Below are 19,123 nucleotides of genomic sequence, written 5' to 3'. Positions count from 1 at the left end.
GTATTACAGCTATTTAAATTTTTGGATGAAAAAACGTTCCTGTTTTAAACAAGATATTTTGTCATGAAAAGATGCTCGACTATGCATATAATTGACAGCTTTGGAAAGAAAACACTCTGACGTTTCCAAAACTGCAAAGATATTGTCTGTGAGTGCCACAGAACTGATGTTACAGAAAAAACCCAGATAAAATCCAATCAGGAAGTGACGCATTTTTTGAAACTGCCTCATGCCAATGACTCCTTATATGGCTGTGAAGGAGCTAGGAGTCAGCTTACGTTTTCCACGTTTTCCCAAGGTGTCTGCAGCATTGTGACGTATTTGTAGGCATATCATTGGAAGATTGACCATAAGAGACTACATCTACCAGGTGGTCGCCGGTGTCCTCCGTCGCGATTATTACGTAATCTCCAGCTGCAGTATTTTCGTTTACTTCTGATGAGAAGCCAACTGCCACCACTGATAGATTATCGAATAGATATGTGAAAAACACATTGATTCTAAACAACGTTTGCCATGTTTCTGTCGATATTATGGAGCTAATTTGGAAAAAAGTTTTGCATTGTAGTGACTGCATTTTCCAGTCTTTTTCTTAGCCAAACGTGATGAACTATTTCGTCTACACAAATAATATTTTTGAAAAAAATGAACATTTGCTATCTAACTAAGAGCCTCGTCATTGAAAACATCTGAAGTTCTTCAAAGGTAAATGATTTTATTTGAATGCTTTTCTTGTTTTTGTGAAAATGTTTCCTGCTGAATGCTAGGCTTAATGCTATGCTAGGCTATCAATACTCTTACACAAATGCTTGTGTAGCTTTGGTTGAAAAGCATATTTTGAAAATCTGAGATGACAGTGTTGTTAACAAAGGCTAAGCTTGTGTTTGAATATATTTATTTCATTTCATTTGCGATTTTCATGAATAGGAAATGTTGCGTTATGGTAATGAGCTTGAGGCTATGATTACGCTCCCGGATACGGATTGCTCGACGCTAGAGGTTAAAGTGACTATGCATAGATGATAACAGAGTAGCAGTGATGTAAAAGGGGAAATGCAAATACTCTGGGTAGTCATTTGATTAACTGTTTAGAGTCTCATGGCTTGGGGGTAGAAGCTGTTTAGAAGCCTCCTGGACCTAGACTTGGCGCTCCGGTACCGCTTGCCGTCTTGGTAGCAGAAAGAACAGTCTATATGACTAGGGTGGCTGGAGTCCTTGACAATTTTTAGGCCTTCTCTGACACCGCCTGGTATAGGGAGGTCCTGGATGGCAGGATGCTTGGCCCCAGTGATGTACTGGGTCGTTCACACTAACCTCTGTAGTGCTTTGTGGGTCGGAGGCCGAGCAGTTGCCATACCAGGCAGTGATGCAACCAGTCAGGGATGCAACCAGTCAGCAGGATGCTCTCGATGGTGTAGCTGTAGAACCTTTTGAGGATGTGAGGACCCATGCCAAACCTTTTCAGTCTCCTGAGGGGAATAGGTTTTGTCGTGCCCTTTTCACAACTGTCTTGGTGTGCTTGGACCATGTTAGTTTGTTGGTGATGTGGAAACCAAGGAACTTGAAGCACTCAACCTGCTCCACTGCAGCCCTGTCGATGAGAATGGGGTGTGCTCGGTCCTCTTTTTCCTGTAGTCCACAATCATCTCCTTTGTCTTGATCACGTTGACGGAGAGGTTGTTGTCCTGGCACCACACGGCCAGGTCTCTGACCTCCTCTATAGGCTGTCTTGTCAATGTCGGTGATCAGGCCTACACTGCTGTGTCATCGGCAAACTTCGTGATGGTGTTGAGTCGTGCTTGGCCGTGCAGTCATGAGTGAACAGGGAGTACAAGAGGGGACTGGGCACACACCCCTGAGGGGCCGATGTGTTACCTCCCCTTACCACCTGGGGTGGCCCGTCAGGAAGTCCAGGTTCCAGTTGCAGAGGGAGGCGTTTAGTCCCAGGGTCCTTGGCTTAGTGATGAGCTTTGAGGGCACTATGGTGTTGAACGCTGAGCTGTAGTCAATGAATAGCATTCTCACATAGGTGTTCCTTTCATCCAGGTGGGAAAGGGCAGTGTTGAGTGCAATAGAGATTGCATCATTTGTGGATCTGTTGGGGTGGTATGCAAATTGGAGTGGGTCTAGAGTTTCTGGGTTAATGCTGTTGATGTGAGCCATGAACAGCCTTTCAAGTACTTCATGGCCAAAGACGTGAGTGCTACGGGTTGGTAGTCAATTAGGCACGTTACCTTAGAGTGGCTGAACAACGACTATCAACATACAGCTGGCTGGTTATACGCTGTACCGGCAGGATATAACAGCGGCATCTGATAAGACAAAGGGCGGCGGACTATGTCTAAAGCAATTGCTCGCCTGAGGTAGAGTATCTCATGATAAGCTGTAGACCACACTATCTACCTAGAGAGCTTCTGTATTTTTCATAGCGGTTTACATACCACCACAGTCAGAGGCTGGCACTAAAACAGCATTTAATGAGCTGTATTCTGCCATAAGCAAACAAGAAAACCCTCACTCAGAGGTGGCGCTCCCAGTAGCCGGGGACTATAATGCAGGGAAACTTAAATCCATTTTTACCAAACTTCTATCAGCATGTTAAATGTGCAACCAGAGGGGAAGAAAACCTTGACCACCTTTACTCCGCACACAGAGACACATACAAAGCTCTTCCTCGCCCTTTATTTGGCAAATCTGACCATAATTCTATCCTCCTGAATCCTGTTTACTGGGGCTGTTATGTATACTGTTTTTTTTTTTTTTTTTTAAGTTTTATGATATACCAGTTTTGATGCAGGGACCGGTTTGGGTTTTTACTTTACCTTCACTACCAGTATTTGAAAGTTTGGTTTGTTAAATGTGATGCACCATGTGTAATGTCAATTTTTATAGTTTACTTCGCTACTTGGAGTCATCTCACTCGCGCCTCTTTCCACACAGACCTAGCCATGCCCCCTGTCACTCAAGGAGCGCATTCAATGTTCCTCAACCACGAGACACTTGCGTTCAGTCTGCATGGTCAATGCAGCACATGCAATAATGTTGATGACAACAATGCTGTTTTCACTTTGCTTCTTAATATAAATCCACTAGCGTTCTATAAATGACACTATTTGTTTGTGTTTCTTACATCAGCAAACAGCTAGTTTGTCTTTTCTTAGCAAGTTGCCCTAAAACTTGAGACACTAATGCTAATAGCTAGCTAGCTAATAAATGTACCGAGTAAGAGCAAACATAGCTAGCTAATACAACCTAAATCAGGATGTTGTTTGTGCAACAGTATCTTCTAAATCTTCTAAAGAGGAATATGCAAAGCAATAATATGTTAGCTACATGAAGTATCTAAGAGAAAACATGTAATGTAGCCAAAGCTTATAGGGTCCCCTAGGAAACACGTATCAACAATTAAGTTCCTACTCGGTCACAATAACGCCTCCCTGCCATTTTAATCCGTTGTCATCTCAAACAACATTGTATTCAAAGTGCCCACTGTTATATCACTATATAATTAGAATACTCATTCTGTTTCCATGATTCCCTCTGCAACTGCAACTGGATCCTGGACTTCCTGATGGGCCGCCCCCAGGTGTTAAGGGTAGGTAACAACACATCCGCCATGCTGATCCTGAACACAGGGGTTCCCTCAGGGGTGCGTGCTTAATCCCCTCCTGTCCCCTCCTGTTCACTCATGACTGCATGGCCCGGCATGACTCCAACACCATCACTAAGTTTGCCGATGACACAACAGTGGTAGGCCTGATCACCGACAACGACGAGACTGACCTCCTCCCTATAGGCTGAGACCTGGCCGTGTGGTCCAGGACAACAACCTATCCCTCAATGCAACCAAGACTAAGGAGATGATTGTGGACTACAGGAAAAGGAGGATCGAGGACGCCCCCATTCTCATCAACGGGGCTGTAGTGGAGCAGGTTGAGAGCTTCAAGTTCCTTGGTTTCCGCATCAACAACAAACTATCATGTTCCAATCATACCAAGACGGTCATGAAGAGGGTACGACAAAGCCTATTCCCCCTCAGGATACTAAAAAGATTTGTCATGGGTCCTGAGATCCTCAAAAGGTTCTACAGCTGCAACATCGAGAGCTGGTTGCATCACTGCCTTGTACGGCAATTGCTCGGCCTCTGACTGCAAGGCAATACAGAGGGTAGTGTGTATGGCCCAGTACATCACTGGGGCTAAGCTGCCTGCCATCCAGAAGGCTCTAAAAATTGTCAAAGACCCCAGCCACCCCAGTCATAGACTGTTCGCTCTACTACCGCATAGCAAGCGGTACCGGAGTGCCAAGTCTAGGGCAAAAAGGCTTCTCAACAGTTTTTACCCCGACACCATAAGACTCCTAAACAGGTAATCAAATGGCTACCCGAACTATTTGCATTGTGTCCCCCCCCACCCCAAGAAAGTCCAACAAGCCCCAGGACCGTCTCCTAAAGTTGATTCAGCTGCGGGATCGGGGCACCACCAGTACAGAGCTTGCTCAGGAATGGCAGCAGGCAGGTGTGAGTGCATCTGCACACACAGTGAGACAAAGACTTTTGGAGGATGGTCTGGTGTCAAGAAGGGCAACAAAGAAGCCACTTCTTTCCAGGAAAAACATCAGGGACAGACTGATATTCTGCAAAAGGTTGTTGTAACGTTGTTGGAGCGAGCCGGTCGCATCCGCGCTTCGGTCTCCTTCGGTCTGCAGGTTGTATAACTTTTTCATTACATTTCATTATAGTACAACGGTCTGATTTGTCTAATCTTAGCAATTTCTTCTTAGCTAGCTACATAGCCGTCGTTGTATCAAAGATAATTGCGTAATTATCGTATTTCGTCGTCCTCCTATCTGCCTAGCAGCTAGCCAGCTAGCATACGTTCACCGGCTACCGTAGCACTGTAGTAACTATCACACTCAACTGAACGACTTGATTAGTGTAGTATTAGCTAGCTACATAGTTGTCTTTGCTGTCTTCGTATCCAAGATAATTGTGTAGTTTAGAGTGTGTAGTCTTAGAGTGATTATCTTAATTTACCGAGGTTAGCTAGCCAGCTATTTTGTAGTCCTTAACGTAGGAGACACTCCTAGCTAGCCAACAGCCAGCCAACGTCTACTGAATAGAACTTTCGCATTCCGTCGCATTCCGCTTCGCTCCACAGGTAGTATCACATTTTCATTTCATTTCATTACAGTCCCAACGGTGTGATTTGTTTGATCGTAGCTAGCTACATAGCTAGCTACATAGCCGTCTTTGTTTCAAAGATAATTGTGTAGTCTAGAGCGATTTTCTAGGTTAGCTAGCCAGCTATTGTCGTTCTCCTAACGCAACGTAACGTAACCAACACTGCTAGCTAGCCAGCTAGCCCCGAATAGCAGCATTGTAGAAACTTCACACTCAACGGAACGACTTGATTAGGGTAGTGTCAACAACGCAGCTAGCCTACCTCAGCAGTACTGTATCATTTTAATCATTTTAGTCAATTAGATTCTTGCTACGTAAGCTTAACTTTCTGAACATTCGAGACGTGTAGTCCACTTGTCATTCCAATCTCCTCTGCATTAGCGTAGCCTCTTCTCTAGCCTGTCAACTATGTGTCTGTCTATCCCTGTTCTCTCCTCTCTGCACAGACCATACAAACGCTCCACACCGCATGGCCGCGGCCACCCTAATCTGGTGGTCCCAGCGCGCACGACCCACGTGGAGTTCCAGGTCTCCGGTAGCCTCTGGAACTGCCGATCTGCGGCCAACAAGGCAGAGTTCATCTCAGCCTATGCCTCCCTCCAGTCCCTCGACTTCTTGGCACTGACGGAAACATGGATCACCACAGACAACACCGCTACTCCTACTGCTCTCTCTTCGTCCGCCCACGTGCTCTCGCACACCCCGAGAGCTTCTGGTCAGCGGGGTGGTGGCACCGGGATCCTCATCTCTCCCAAGTGGTCATTCTCTCTTTCTCCCCTTACCCATCTGTCTATCGCCTCCTTTGAATTCCATGCTGTCACAGTTACCAGCCCTTTCAAGCTTAACATCCTTATCATTTATCGCCCTCCAGGTTCCTCGGAGAGTTCATCAATGAGCTTGATGCCTTGATAAGCTCCTTTCCTGAGGACGGCTCACCTCTCACAGTTCTGGGCGACTTTAACCTCCCCACGTCTACCTTTGACTCATTCCTCTCTGCCTCCTTCTTTCCACTCCTCTCCTCTTTTGACCTCACCCTCTCACCTTCCCCCTACTCACAAGGCAGGCAATACGCTCGACCTCATCTTTACTAGATGCTGTTCTTCCACTAACCTCATTGCAACTCCCCTCCAAGTCTCCGACCACTACCTTGTATCCTTTTCCCTCTCGCTCTCATCCAACACTTCCCACACTGCCCCTACTCGGATGGTATCGCGCCGTCCCAACCTTCGCTCTCTCTCCCCGCTACTCTCTCCTCTTCCATCCTATCATCTCTTCCCTCTGCTCAAACCTTCTCCAACCTATCTCCTGATTCTGCCTCCTCAACCCTCCTCTCCTCCCTTTCTGCATCCTTTGACTCTCTATGTCCCCTATCCTCCAGGCCGGCTCGGTCCTCCCCTCCCGCTCCGTGGCTCGACGACTCATTGCGAGCTCACAGAACAGGGCTCCGGGCAGCCGAGCGGAAATGGAGGAAAACCGCCTCCCTGCGGACCTGGCATCCTTTCACTCCCTCCTCTCTACATTTTCCTCCTCTGTCTCTGCTGCTAAAGCCACTTTCTACCACTCTAAATTCCAAGCATCTGCCTCTAACCCTAGGAAGCTCTTTGCCACCTTCTCCTCCCTCTTGAATCCTCCTCCCCCCCCTCCTCCCTCTCTGCAGATGACTTCGTCAACCATTTTGAAAAGAAGGTCGACGACATCCGATCCTCGTTTGCTAAGTCAAACGACACCGCTGGTTCTGCTCACACTGCCCTACCCTGTGCTCTGACCTCTTTCTCCCCTCTCTCTCCAGATGACATCTCGCGTCTTGTGACGGCCGGCCGCCCAACAACCTGCCCGCTTGACCCTATCCCCTCCTCTCTTCTCCAGACCATCTCCGGTGACCTTCTCCCTTACCTCACCTCGCTCATCAACTCATCCCTGACCGCTGGCTACGTCCCTCCCGTCTTCAAGAGAGCGAGAGTTGCACCCCCTTCTGAAAAACCTACACTCGATCCCTCCGATGTCAACAACTACAGACCAGTATCCCTTCTTTCTTTTCTCTCCAAAACTCTTGAACGTGCCGTCCTTGGCCAGCTCTCCCGCTATCTCTCTCAGAATGACCTTCTTGATCAAAATCAGTCAGGTTTCAAGACTAGTCATTCAACTGAGACTGCTCTTCTCTGTATCACGGAGGCACTCCGCACTGCTAAAGCTAACTCTCTCCTCTGCTCTCATCCTTCTAGACCTATCGGCTGCCTTTGATACTGTGAACCATCAGATCCTCCTCTCCACCCTCTCCGAGTTGGGCATCTCCGGCGCGGCCCATGCTTGGATTGCGTCCTACCTGACAGGTCGCTCCTACCAGGTGGCGTGGCGAGAATCTGTCTCCTCACCACGCGCTCTCACCACTGGTGTCCCCCAGGGCTCTGTTCTAGGCCCTCTCCTATTCTCGCTATACACCAAGTCACTTGGCTCTGTCATAACCTCACATGGTCTCTCCTATCATTGCTATGCAGACGACACACAATTAATCTTCTCCTTTCCCCCCTCTGATGACCAGGTGGCGAATCGCATCTCTGCATGTCTGGCAGACATATCAGTGTGGATGACGGATCACCACCTCAAGCTGAACCTCGGCAAGACGGAGCTGCTCTTCCTCCTGGGGAAGGACTGCCCGTTCCATGATCTCGCCATCACGGTTGACAACTCCATCGTGTCCTCCTCCCAGAGCGCTAAGAACCTTGGCGTGATCCTGGACAACACCCTGTCGTTCTCAACTAACATCAAGGCGGTGGCCCGTTCCTGTAGGTTCATGCTCTACAACATCCGCAGAGTACGACCCTGCCTCACACAGGAAGCGGCGCAGGTCCTAATCCAGGCACTTGTCATCTCCCGTCTGGATTACTGCAACTCGCTGTTGGCTGGGCTCCCTGCCTGTGCCATTAACCTCTTGCCTCTACTTGGGACGCTTGCGTCCCAACTAGAGCTCTGGAAATGCAAATGCGCTACGCTAAATGCTAATAGTATTAGTTAAAACTCAAAAGTTCATTAAAATACACATGCAGGGTATCAAATTAAAGCTACACTCGTTGTGAATCCAGGCAACAAGTCAGATTTTTAAAATGCTTTTCGGCGACAGCATGAGAAGCTATTATCTGATAGCATGCACCAATACACTACAACAGAAAAGCACAGCAGGGGACGTAAACAAAATAATTAGCATTTCGGCGTTACACAAACCGCACAATAAAATAGAAAACAGTCATTACCTTTCACCATCTTCTTTGTTGGCACTCCTAGATGTCCCATAAACACTATTGGGTCTTTATTTCGATTAAATCGGGCCATATAAAGCCAAGATATCGTTATATGTAGACTGTGTGATTAACGAAAAAAACAGCGATTTCACAACGTAACGTCATTTTTAAAATTCAAAAAGTAGACGATAAACTTTCACAAAACACTTCGAAATACGTTTGTAATGCTACTTTAGGTATTAGTAAACGTTAATAAGCGATAAAAATCATCCGTAGGCGATGTAAATATCATTAGCTGTCGTCTTGGAAAAAATTTCAGGAGAGAGCTCTTCCGGAATGATCTGGGCGGAGACCGGAGGTAAGTCGTGCCCCTCTTTCGGTTCAACCAAGAATCAAAGATGATTCAATTCACAAGACTCTAGACAACATGGGAGATGCTGTGGGAGTTGAATGCTCGGTCTTATCTAATTCGGCTCACTGTTAACAATTGCTGGAAGTGGCGCAAGGATATTTATTTCCATTTTCTGTGATCAGGTTTTCCTGCGCTTTCCGATGTAACGCACGTTATGTAATAGCCACAGTCGTGATTTAACCAGTTTTAAAAACGTCCGAGGGTTTCCTATCCACACATTCTAACCATATGAACGTACTATATTCCTGGCATGAGTAGCAGGGCGCTGAAATGTTGCGCGATTTTTAACAAAATGTTCAAAAAAGTAGAGGGTCGACTGAAGAGGTTAAACCCCTACAACTCATCCAGAACGCCGCAGCCCGTCTGGTGTTCAACCTTCCCAAGTTCTCTCACGTCACCCCGCTCCTCCGCTCTCTCCACTGGCTTCCAGTTGAAGCTCGCATCCGCTACAAGACCATGGTGCTTGCCTACGGAGCTGTGAGGGGAACGGCACCTCAGTACCTCCAGGCTCTGATCAGGCCCTACACCCAAACAAGGGCACTGCGTTCATCCACCTCTGGCCTGCTCGCCTCCCTACCACTGAGGAAGTACAGTTCCCGCTCAGCCCAGTCAAAACTGTTCGCTGCTCTGGCCCCCCAATGGTGGAACAAACTCCCTCACGACGCCAGGACAGCGGAGTCAATCACCTCCTTCCGGAGACACCTGAAACCCCACCTCTTTAAGGAATACCTAGGATAGGATAAAGTAATCCTTCTCACCCCCTCCCTAAAAGACCTAGATGCACTATTGTAAAGTGGCTGTTCCACTGGATGTCATAAGGTGAAAGCACCAATTTGTAAGTCGCTCTGGATAAGAGCGTCTGCTAAATGACTTAAATGTAAATGTAATGTACAGGGATTGGACTGCTGAGGACTGGGGTAAAGTCATTTTCTCTGATGAATCCCCTTTCCGAATGTTTGGGGCATCCGGAAAAAAGCTTGTCTGGAGAAGACAAGGTGAGTGCAACCATCAGTCCTGTGTCATGCCAACAGTAAAGCATCCTGAGACCATTCATGTGTGGGGTTGCTTCTCAGCCAAGGGAGTGGGCTCACTCACAATTTTGCCTAAGAACACAGCCATGAATAAAGAATGGTACCAACACGTCCTCTGAGAGCAACTCCTCCCAACCATCCAGGAACAGTTTGGTGACGAACAATGCCTTTTCCAGCATGATGGAGCACCTTGCCACAAGACAAAAGTGACTCGAGGAACAAAACATCGATATTTTGTTCCATGGCCAGGAAACTCCCCAGACCTTAATCCCATTGAGAACTTGTGGTCAATTCTCAAGAGGCGGGTAGACAAACAACAACCCACAAATTCTGACAAACTCCAAGCATTGATTATGCAAGAATGGGCTGCCATCAGTCAGGATGTGGCCCAGAAGTTACTTGACAGCATGCCAGGGCAGATTGCAGAGGTCTTGAAAAAGAAGGGTCAACACTGCAAATATTGACTCTTTGCATCAACTTCATGTAATTGTCAATAAAAGCCTTTGACACTTATGAAATGCTTGTAATTATACTTCAGTATTCCATAGTAAAATCTTTTGGCCACAACTGTATATAGCCTGTCTTTTTACTGTTGTTTAATTTCTTTACTTACCGAATACCTTCTTTGCACTATTGGTTAGAGACTATAAGAAAGCATTTCACTGTAAGATCTACTACACTTGTTGTATTCGGGGCACTTGACAAGTAAACTTTGATTTGATTAAAGCTTTGAAATTGTTGCATGTTGGGTTTATTCTTGTTCAATGTATAAACAAATTTTCATTATTTGATTTATTGTTAAATAACTTTCGCATAGCATGTTTGTCATGTTAGTATTCAATTTTTTACTAACTTCTGTGTTAACTTAAAACATCAAGACAAATACACTGTATATACAAAAGTATGTGGACACCCCTTCAGATTAGTGGATTCAGCTACTTCAGCCACACTGTGTATAAATTCGAGCACATAGTCATGCAATCTCCATAGACACACATTGGCAGTAGAATGCCCTTACTGAACAGTGACTTTTAAAGTAGCACCATCATAGGATGACACCTTTCCAACAAGTCAGTTCGTCAAATTTCTGTCCTGCTAGAGCTACCCCAGTCAACTGTAAGTGCTGGTCTTGTAAAGTGGAAATGTCTAAGAGCATTAATGGCTCAGCCATGAAGTGGTAGGCCACACAAGCCCACAGGTCGGGACTGCCGAGTGTTGAGCGCGTAGCAATCATCTGTCCTCGGTTGCGACACTCACTACAGAGTTCCAAACTGCCTCTGAAAGCAACGGCAGCACAAGAACTGTTCGCCAGGAGCTTCATGTAATGGGTTTCCATGGCCGAGCAGCCACACACAAGCCTAAGATCACCATGTGCAATGCCAAGCATTGGCTAGAGTGGTGTGAAGCTCACCGGCCTTGGACTCTTAAGCAATGGAAATGCGTTCTCTGGAGTGATGAATCACGCTTCACCATCTGGCAGTCCAGTGAACATAAGTCGGTACCTGCATCCGTAGCAGTTTGTATGAATTTGACTGGTTACATACAATGCATGGTGTCATATCTTTAGTATCCTTAACGTAATGACATGCTATTTTATCAAATCGATGACCTAATATTTAATTGATTCCACAATTGAATTAAATCATGCAACAATTAACTCATTATTAACCTGGGGCACCACAGAGAAGTTTATTTAAGTAGTTCCGTCTTCCGAATTAACTCTTAGAAAGACTGTCATGTTGAGTGGGTTTCATTTGGTGATCTCGTGAAGGACAGGAAATTACGTAAGTCTGAAACGAGAATGCCGACAACTGCCGAAGCATCTATTCTAAGAGAACATTTCTGAATGGTGCTCTGAAGAAGCCGATCTAAAGATCTCTTACATTTCAGTCATCAATCAGTCTTTACCAGTCTTTATCAGTCTCATCTGAACATTGTAAAATTATTGGTTATCTGCATGAACCCTAGTGTCTATAATGAATCAACAACGTGTATGATTTTTAAGTAATTAATTTGCATTTTAGGCGACAGAGCCTGGGCTCGAACCCAGAGTCTCTGGTGGCACAGCTAGCCCTGAGATGCAGTGCCCTAGACCACTGCGCCACCCGGGAGGCCCACCAGAGTTTATTTGTCAAGTGCACAGGATACAACAGGTGTAAACAGTAGAGTGTAGGTCTTCAATATCGCAGAAATAATAGTTAAATAAAAGAAATACAAGAAATAAAGAGTACACTTGAAAATAAAATAAAAACAGAAGAATATATACAATAAGAGTCAAAAGTATGGACACCTACTCATTCAAGGGTTTTTCTTTGTTTTTACATTTTTAGAATGTAGAATAATAGTGAAGACATCAAAACTATGAAGGTAGGGTGATTGTGGAGACCAGTTAATCTGACACAGCACTCCATCACTCTCCTTCTTGGTCAAATAGCCCTTAGCCTGAAAGGGCGTTTTGCGACATAGTCCCACTAAGCCCAAACCAGATGGGATGGCGTATATTTGCAGAATGCTGTGGTAGCCATGATGGTTAAGTGTGCCTTGAAATCTAAATAAATCGCAGACAGATGAGATGTGTCTGTTACTTGAATTCTGAAGCATTTATTTGAGCTGCAATTTCTGAGGCTGGTAACTCTAATGAACTTGTCCTCTGCAGCAGAGGTAATTCTGGGTCTTCCTGTCCTGTGGCGGTCCTCATCAGAGACAATTTCATCATAGCGCTTGATGGCGACTACACTGACATTTTCATTATTGACTGACCTTCATGTCTTAAAGTAATGATGGCCTGTCATTTCTCTTTGCTTATTTGAGCTGTTCTTGCCATAATATGGACTTGGTATTTTACCAAATAGGCCAATCTTCTGTAAACCATCCCTACCTTGTCACAGCACAACTGATTGGCTCAAACGCATTAAGGAAATTTGAACAATGCACACCTGTTAATTGAAATGCATTCCAGGTGACAGTACCAGTCAAGTGTCTTTATTTGTACGTTTTTCTACACTAGAATAGTGAAGACATCCAAACTATTAAACACATATGGAATCATGAAGAAGCCAAAAAAAGTGTTAAACAAATCAAGATATGTTTTATATTTCAGATTCTTCAGTGGCCACAAGTTGCCTTGGAAAGACTAGCTTGGAAAGACAGTGCCGTGCAGGATCAAAGAACCCTCACTGCTGCTCGATCATCCTATTTTTCCAACTTAATTGAGGAAAATAAGAACAATCCGAAATTTATTTTTGATACTGTCGCAAAGCTAACTAAAAAGCAGCATTCTCCAAGAGAGGATGGCTTTCACTTCAGCAGTAATAAATTCATGAACTTCTTTGAGGAAAAGGATCATGATTATTAGAAAGCAAATTAAGGACTCCTCTTTAAATCTGTGTATTCCTTCAAAGCTCAGTTGTCCTGAGTCTGCACATCTCTGCCAGGACCTAGGATCAAGAGAGACGCTCAAGTATTTTAGTACTATATCTCTTGATACAATGAAGAAAATAATCATGGCCTCTAAACCTTCAAGCTGCATACTGGACCCTATTCCAACTAAACTACTAAAAGAGCTGTTTCCTGTGCTTGGCCCTCCTATGTTGAACATAATAAATGGCTCTCTATCCATCGGATGAGTACCAAACTCACTAAAAGTGGCAGTAATAAAGCCTCTCTTGAAAAAGCAAAACCTTGACCCAGAAAATATAAAAAACTATCGGCCTATATCAAATCTTCCATTCCTCTCAACATTTTTAGAAAAGGCTGTTGCGCAGCAACTCACTGCCTTCCTGAAGACAAACAATGTATACGAAATGCTTCAGTCTGGTTTTAGACCCCATCGTAGCACTGAGACTGCACTTGTGAAGGTGGTAAATTACCTTTTAATGGCATCAGACCGAGGCTTTGCATCTGTACTCGTGCTCCTAGACCTTAGTGCTGCTTTTGATACCATCGATCACCACATTCTTTTGGAGAGATTGGAAACCCAAATTGGTTTACATGGACAAGTTCTGGCCTGGTTTAGATCTTATCTGTCGGAAAGATAGACTACTGCAAATGCTTTACTTTCCGGCTACCTGGATAAAGCACTAAATAAACTTCAGTTAGTGCTAAATACCGCTAAAAGTATCCTGACTAGAACCCCAAAATTTGATCATATTACTCCAGTGCTAGCCTCCCTATACTGGCTTCCTGTCAAGGCAAGGGCTGACTTCAAGGTTTTACTGCTAACCTACAAAGCATTACATGGGCTTGCTCCTACCCATCTCACTGATTTGGTCTTGCCGTACATACCTACACGTACGCTACGGTCACAAGACGCAGGCCTCCTAATTGTCGCTAGAATTTCTAAGCAAACAGCTGGAGGCAGGGCTTTCTCCTATAGAACTCCATTTTTATGGAGTTGGTCTGCCTACCCATGTCAGAGACGCAAACTCGGTCTCAACCTTTAAGTCTTTACTGAAGACTCATCTCTTCAGTGGGTCATATGATTGAGTGTAGTCTGGCCCAGGAGTGTGAAGGTGAACGGAAAGGCTCTGGAGCAACGAACCGCCCTCGCTGTCTCTGCCTGGCCGTTTTTCCTCTATTTCCACTCTGATTCTCTGCCTCTAACCCTATTACAGGGGCTGAGTCACTGGCTTACTGGTGCTCTTTCATGCCGTCCCTAGAAGGGGTGCGTCACTTGAGTGGGTTGAGTCACTGATGTGATCTTCCTGTCTGGGTTGGCGCCCCCCCCCCCTTGGGTTGTGCCGTGGCGGAGATCTTTGTGGGCTAAACTCGGCCTTGTCTCAGGATGGTAAGTTGGTGGTTGAAGATATCCCTCTTGTGGTGTGGGGGCTGTGCTTTGGCAAAGTGGGTGGGGTTATATCCTTCCTGTTTGGCCCTGTCTGGGGGGTATCATCAGATGGGGCCACAGTGTCTCCTGACCCCTCCTGTCTCAGCCTCCAGTATTTATGCTGCAGTAGTTTGTGTGTCAGGGGGCTAGGGTCAGTTTGTTATATCTGGAGTACTTCTCCTGTCCTATCTGGTGTCCTGTGTGAATTTAAGTATGCTCTCTCTAATTCTCTCTTTCTTTCTCTCGGAGGAGGACCTGAGCCCTAGGACCATGCCTCAGAACTACCTGGCATGACTCCTTGCTGTCCCCAGTCCACCTGGCCATGCTGCTGCTCCAGTTTCAACTGTTCTGCCTGTGATTATCATTTGACCATGCTGGTCATTTATGAACATTTGAACATCTTGGCCATGTTCTGTTATAATCTCCACCCGGCACAGCCAAAAGAGGACTGGCCACCCCTCATAGCCTGGTTCCTCTCTAGATTTCTTCCTAGGTTTTGGACTTTCTAGGGAGTTTTTCCTAGCCACCGTTTCCTTCTACACCTGCATTGCTTGCTGTTTGGGGTTTTAGGCTGGGTTTCTGTATAGCACTTTGAGATATCAGCTGATGTACGAAGGGCTATATAAATAAATTAACCACCATCGAGCTGTAGGCCAAAGAGCGTGTCCTGTTTAGTTTTAATACTGTAACTTACTTAGGCTTATACTTCAATATATAGGCTACTGTATCAATCAATCATTCCATCACACAGCATACAAGACATCCATGCTTTGAAATGCAATCAAGCATTTTAGTTTTAAAATGAAATAATAAAGAGAGCTTTGAATAATTAGCCTAAACAATAAATAAACCGCAATTCACAAATGCATGCAACTGTTTTCAGTCTGCTGTAATAAAGGCTTTCTATCGCTCTTTTTCCGTTAGAACAGGCTCTCTGTGTTCGTGTATATATTATGACTACATTTTGTGAAGTTTCCTTTTCGGCTGTTCAGGCACACAACATATTTTTTGGAGGTAACACCTCTCCGTCAACAGTAGGGATTCTTCAATAAAGTCTGTTGTCATTCAACGAGAGACGACTAGTTTTCAAGCAACTTTTTTAATTGAGAAATACTGCATCAAACATCTTAGTTAGATAGAAAGTTGCACGACTAAGATCTCTTCGGCAAAAAAGGTTAATTAATGATAGAGTTCTTGAGTCATAGATTAATCCTGACTATTTTGAGGAACTGTATACTGGCTACGGCGTCTCAAAATGGACAAAAAGTACTATTGCCACTTTTTTCAAATTTTTCAAGCGAAGGTCTTAAGGAGGACAATTTTTATAACCATAATGCAACACACTTTGAAAAGGGGTGGATCCTGTTTGTGACGTCGGTGACCATCGTTGGTCACTCCTTTTCAAAGTGTGTTGCACTATGGTTATAAATATTGTCCAGAATGGCCTTTACAAAAGTTGTGTGATCAAAGGTCAAGCAGTTTTCTATTAAGCCAAGGTGCTTCTCACCAACTGCACCCATCACCTATATTGTGGGAGGCACCATTTGTCAACCAAATCATTAGGGTGTTTTGTTTGACCCATTCAAACGTGGCCAAAAAGGTGACTGAAACAGGAACCAACTTTGGAACCACCAATACTCTTCCTAGACCTGGCCGCACGGGCCAAACTGAGTAGCTGTTCTAAAGCTACAGCAGATCCAAATGAAAGTGATATTTCAGACTTCTCTCTAACCAATTAATTGTAGACTTGTTATGTTTTCAGTTTGTGTGTATGATATGGGGGTATAGAAAAGTTTATTTCAACATTTATACACATACGCTTTTATAAAAAAATAGCAGATATGTTGAAACTGCCATATTGAACTGAGCCTTGATGTTGGAAAACCACTACAGTGTCCGACTAACGGCTGTCGCAAATGCACCTCCCCCGACTTCACTCCTCGACTTGTTGGCTTCGTTAGGCTTACCACTCAAACAAACTATTGTTAAAAACATGACCTCTGGGCCCTCCCGAGTGTCACAACAGTCTAAGGTACAAGGAATAATCTGATAAGGTGTCACTAGAGACCCAGGTTCAATTCCAGGATGTTACACAGCCGGTTATGATCGGGAGAACCATAAGGTGGTGCAAAATTGGACCAGCGCCGTCCAGGTTAGGGGAGGGTTTGGCTGACTCCTTGTGGCGGGCCGGACGCGTGCAAGCGGACTTTTGTCCATCGGAGTTTCCACAACCGGGTGGCTTCTGGGTTAAGTGAACAGTGTGGCTTGGCAGGGTCATGTTTCAGAGGACACGTGGCTCTCAACCTTCGCCTCTCTCAAGTCCGTGCAGCGATGGAACAAGACTAACTACCAATTGGATATCACGAAATTGGGGAGAAAAAGGGGTAAAAGTTTTTTTTTTTTAAACATTACCCCTGAGGTATCTGTGATGTCAAATACGGCTGGTCAAAAACAGCTGTCCAGCATTTATGATCATTGACTAAGCATGGATAGATATACAGTAGATCTACACTAAATAATGGTTTTAAGATTATGGATTAAGAATCTTCATCTTTAAAAGAACTGCCTGATTTTGTAAAAAAATATATAAAAAAAATAAACAGCTACATGGGCCTTGATATACTCCTATTACGACAAGTAGCTTGAATCAAAATCATTAAAACTGCAGTAACGTAAATTATGACTATTATAAAAAATAATTTATTGAATTGATATCTAGGATAGATAAATGGAGTTGACAAAGTTGTCATTTTTCTATGCCATGGGCGTATTTGCCTAAATGGTTAATTTCACCACTTTCCTAACGAATCGACTGTCTAGTTACTGTTGAGTATAGTGGTAAAATTACGTTCTCAGTCCAACAATTAAACCAGTGGCAATGGATTCAAAGGCAACATAAATAGGACGTTTTGCCTGCACACCATCCTATAATAGTAGTGGTTATTATTATGATTATTGATATAGAATACATTTGAATGTTTTTCCTCGCGTTCCATACAATGAGCACGAGCGCCACAAGGAATAATCTGATAAACAAAGGACATCACCACAATGTAGATGCTTTTAAGCATATTGGTGAAATCTAATGCAACATTGAGCCTTTCCGTGACAAAATAACCATGCTTATGTATTGTGGAATTAAATTCATCCATGAACAAACGAGAAAAAGATGCAGCCGACACAAAGAAAGCCGTAAGGCGCTTTGTCTACTACCCCAGTCCATGGATTGAGCCATAACGTTAGTTGGTTGATGCCTGAATTGTATAGCACACCTTTGTGCTGGGCACGTTACCTTGGCAAGCCTCCCAAAAACCCCATTTGTTTCTGTATCGAAGTGACGTGAAAAGAGTGTTTCTCACATGATTACAGCTTATGATAGCCATAATGTACAGAAGCAATTAACTTACCTCCTCGATGTGGTCTACTGCGTTTCTACAACTTGACATTTTGGTGGTGAAAGACGAGGTTGTTGGAGAGCTATAGTCCTCCAAGGTCTCGGCGATAAACCCGTCGACAGAGATAAACTCCGGCATTCTGATCTTAAAAAGCACGGATTTTTATTTTTTTAAATGTAAATGAATTCACGAAGTGATAGACTAAACATGCGCCGTTTAATAGGCTAAGTAAGTCATGTTAATGTTTATCCTTTCGACAACCCAAATAAAATCCATTCTACATTCGAAAGGCGGGAGGAACCGAGGCTACCCTCCTGTGCGCGTTCATCATCGTCAGACTGGCATGGATGCGCGCATGCCCGAACACGCACCTTCAATAATAGCATTTTTTTGTGGAGAAAAATTCACCACAAATTACATTGTAATGACCTTGGCCTACATCATAAACACTTTCCCACAATTTCCTTTTTTTCGGGCTCCTTTTGTAGTCTAATCTTTGCCGTTCATTAGGTATTACTCAATTGATTTACTTATCATCACATGGTATCAAAGCAATTATATGTTTAAAGGTGAATGTCACCCTTGAGGACCACTGGGTTTGTTTTAATCATGTCCGAGGGATTTCTAGGTCAGTGAGATGTGTTTCACACATAATTGGCCATGAAGAGGGCTTCGCTCACTGAACAATAGGCCTTCACCCCATGACAACTTCCGGTGTATTTGGGGGGAGATCTGAACGTGCTTCGTGCTGTGGCCTGTCCCTCCCCCAAGGCAGGCATTTTTGAAAGGGAAGCGGACTCATAACAACACAAAATCATTTGGGCAAAACTGAAAGAACTGACCAGACCGCAATGGCTTCAAATGATTCCTCTCATCAACAGCGGTTTGTATTCATGGATGCCAAGGGATGCCAGACTTTCCAAAAATATACACTACTCAAAATAATAAAGGGAACACTAAAATAACACATCCTAGATCTAAATGAATGAAATATTCTTATAAATACTCTTTTCTTTACATAGTTGAATGTGCTGACAACAAA

The 19,123-nt window shown here is 44.4% G+C and overlaps 1 protein-coding gene across 1 annotated transcript in view; it reads left to right on the top strand.

Moving 5' to 3' along the window:
• LOC115127409 (plexin-A4-like) overlaps positions 1-19,123 on the top strand; it is a 97,099-nt gene that overhangs the window by 57,079 nt on the left and 20,897 nt on the right. The window contains exon 10 of the mRNA XM_065021651.1: positions 11,886-12,014. Within this exon, the coding sequence (XP_064877723.1) occupies positions 11,886-12,014 (129 nt within the window). The remainder of the gene's footprint in view (positions 1-11,885; positions 12,015-19,123) is intronic.

This window comes from Oncorhynchus nerka, linkage group LG2 (assembly GCF_034236695.1).
Source record: "Oncorhynchus nerka isolate Pitt River linkage group LG2, Oner_Uvic_2.0, whole genome shotgun sequence".
Lineage (NCBI taxonomy): Eukaryota > Metazoa > Chordata > Actinopteri > Salmoniformes > Salmonidae > Oncorhynchus > Oncorhynchus nerka.
The sequence above is the reverse complement of the archived record's forward strand: the minus strand, read 5'-3'. Positions and strand labels throughout refer to the sequence as shown.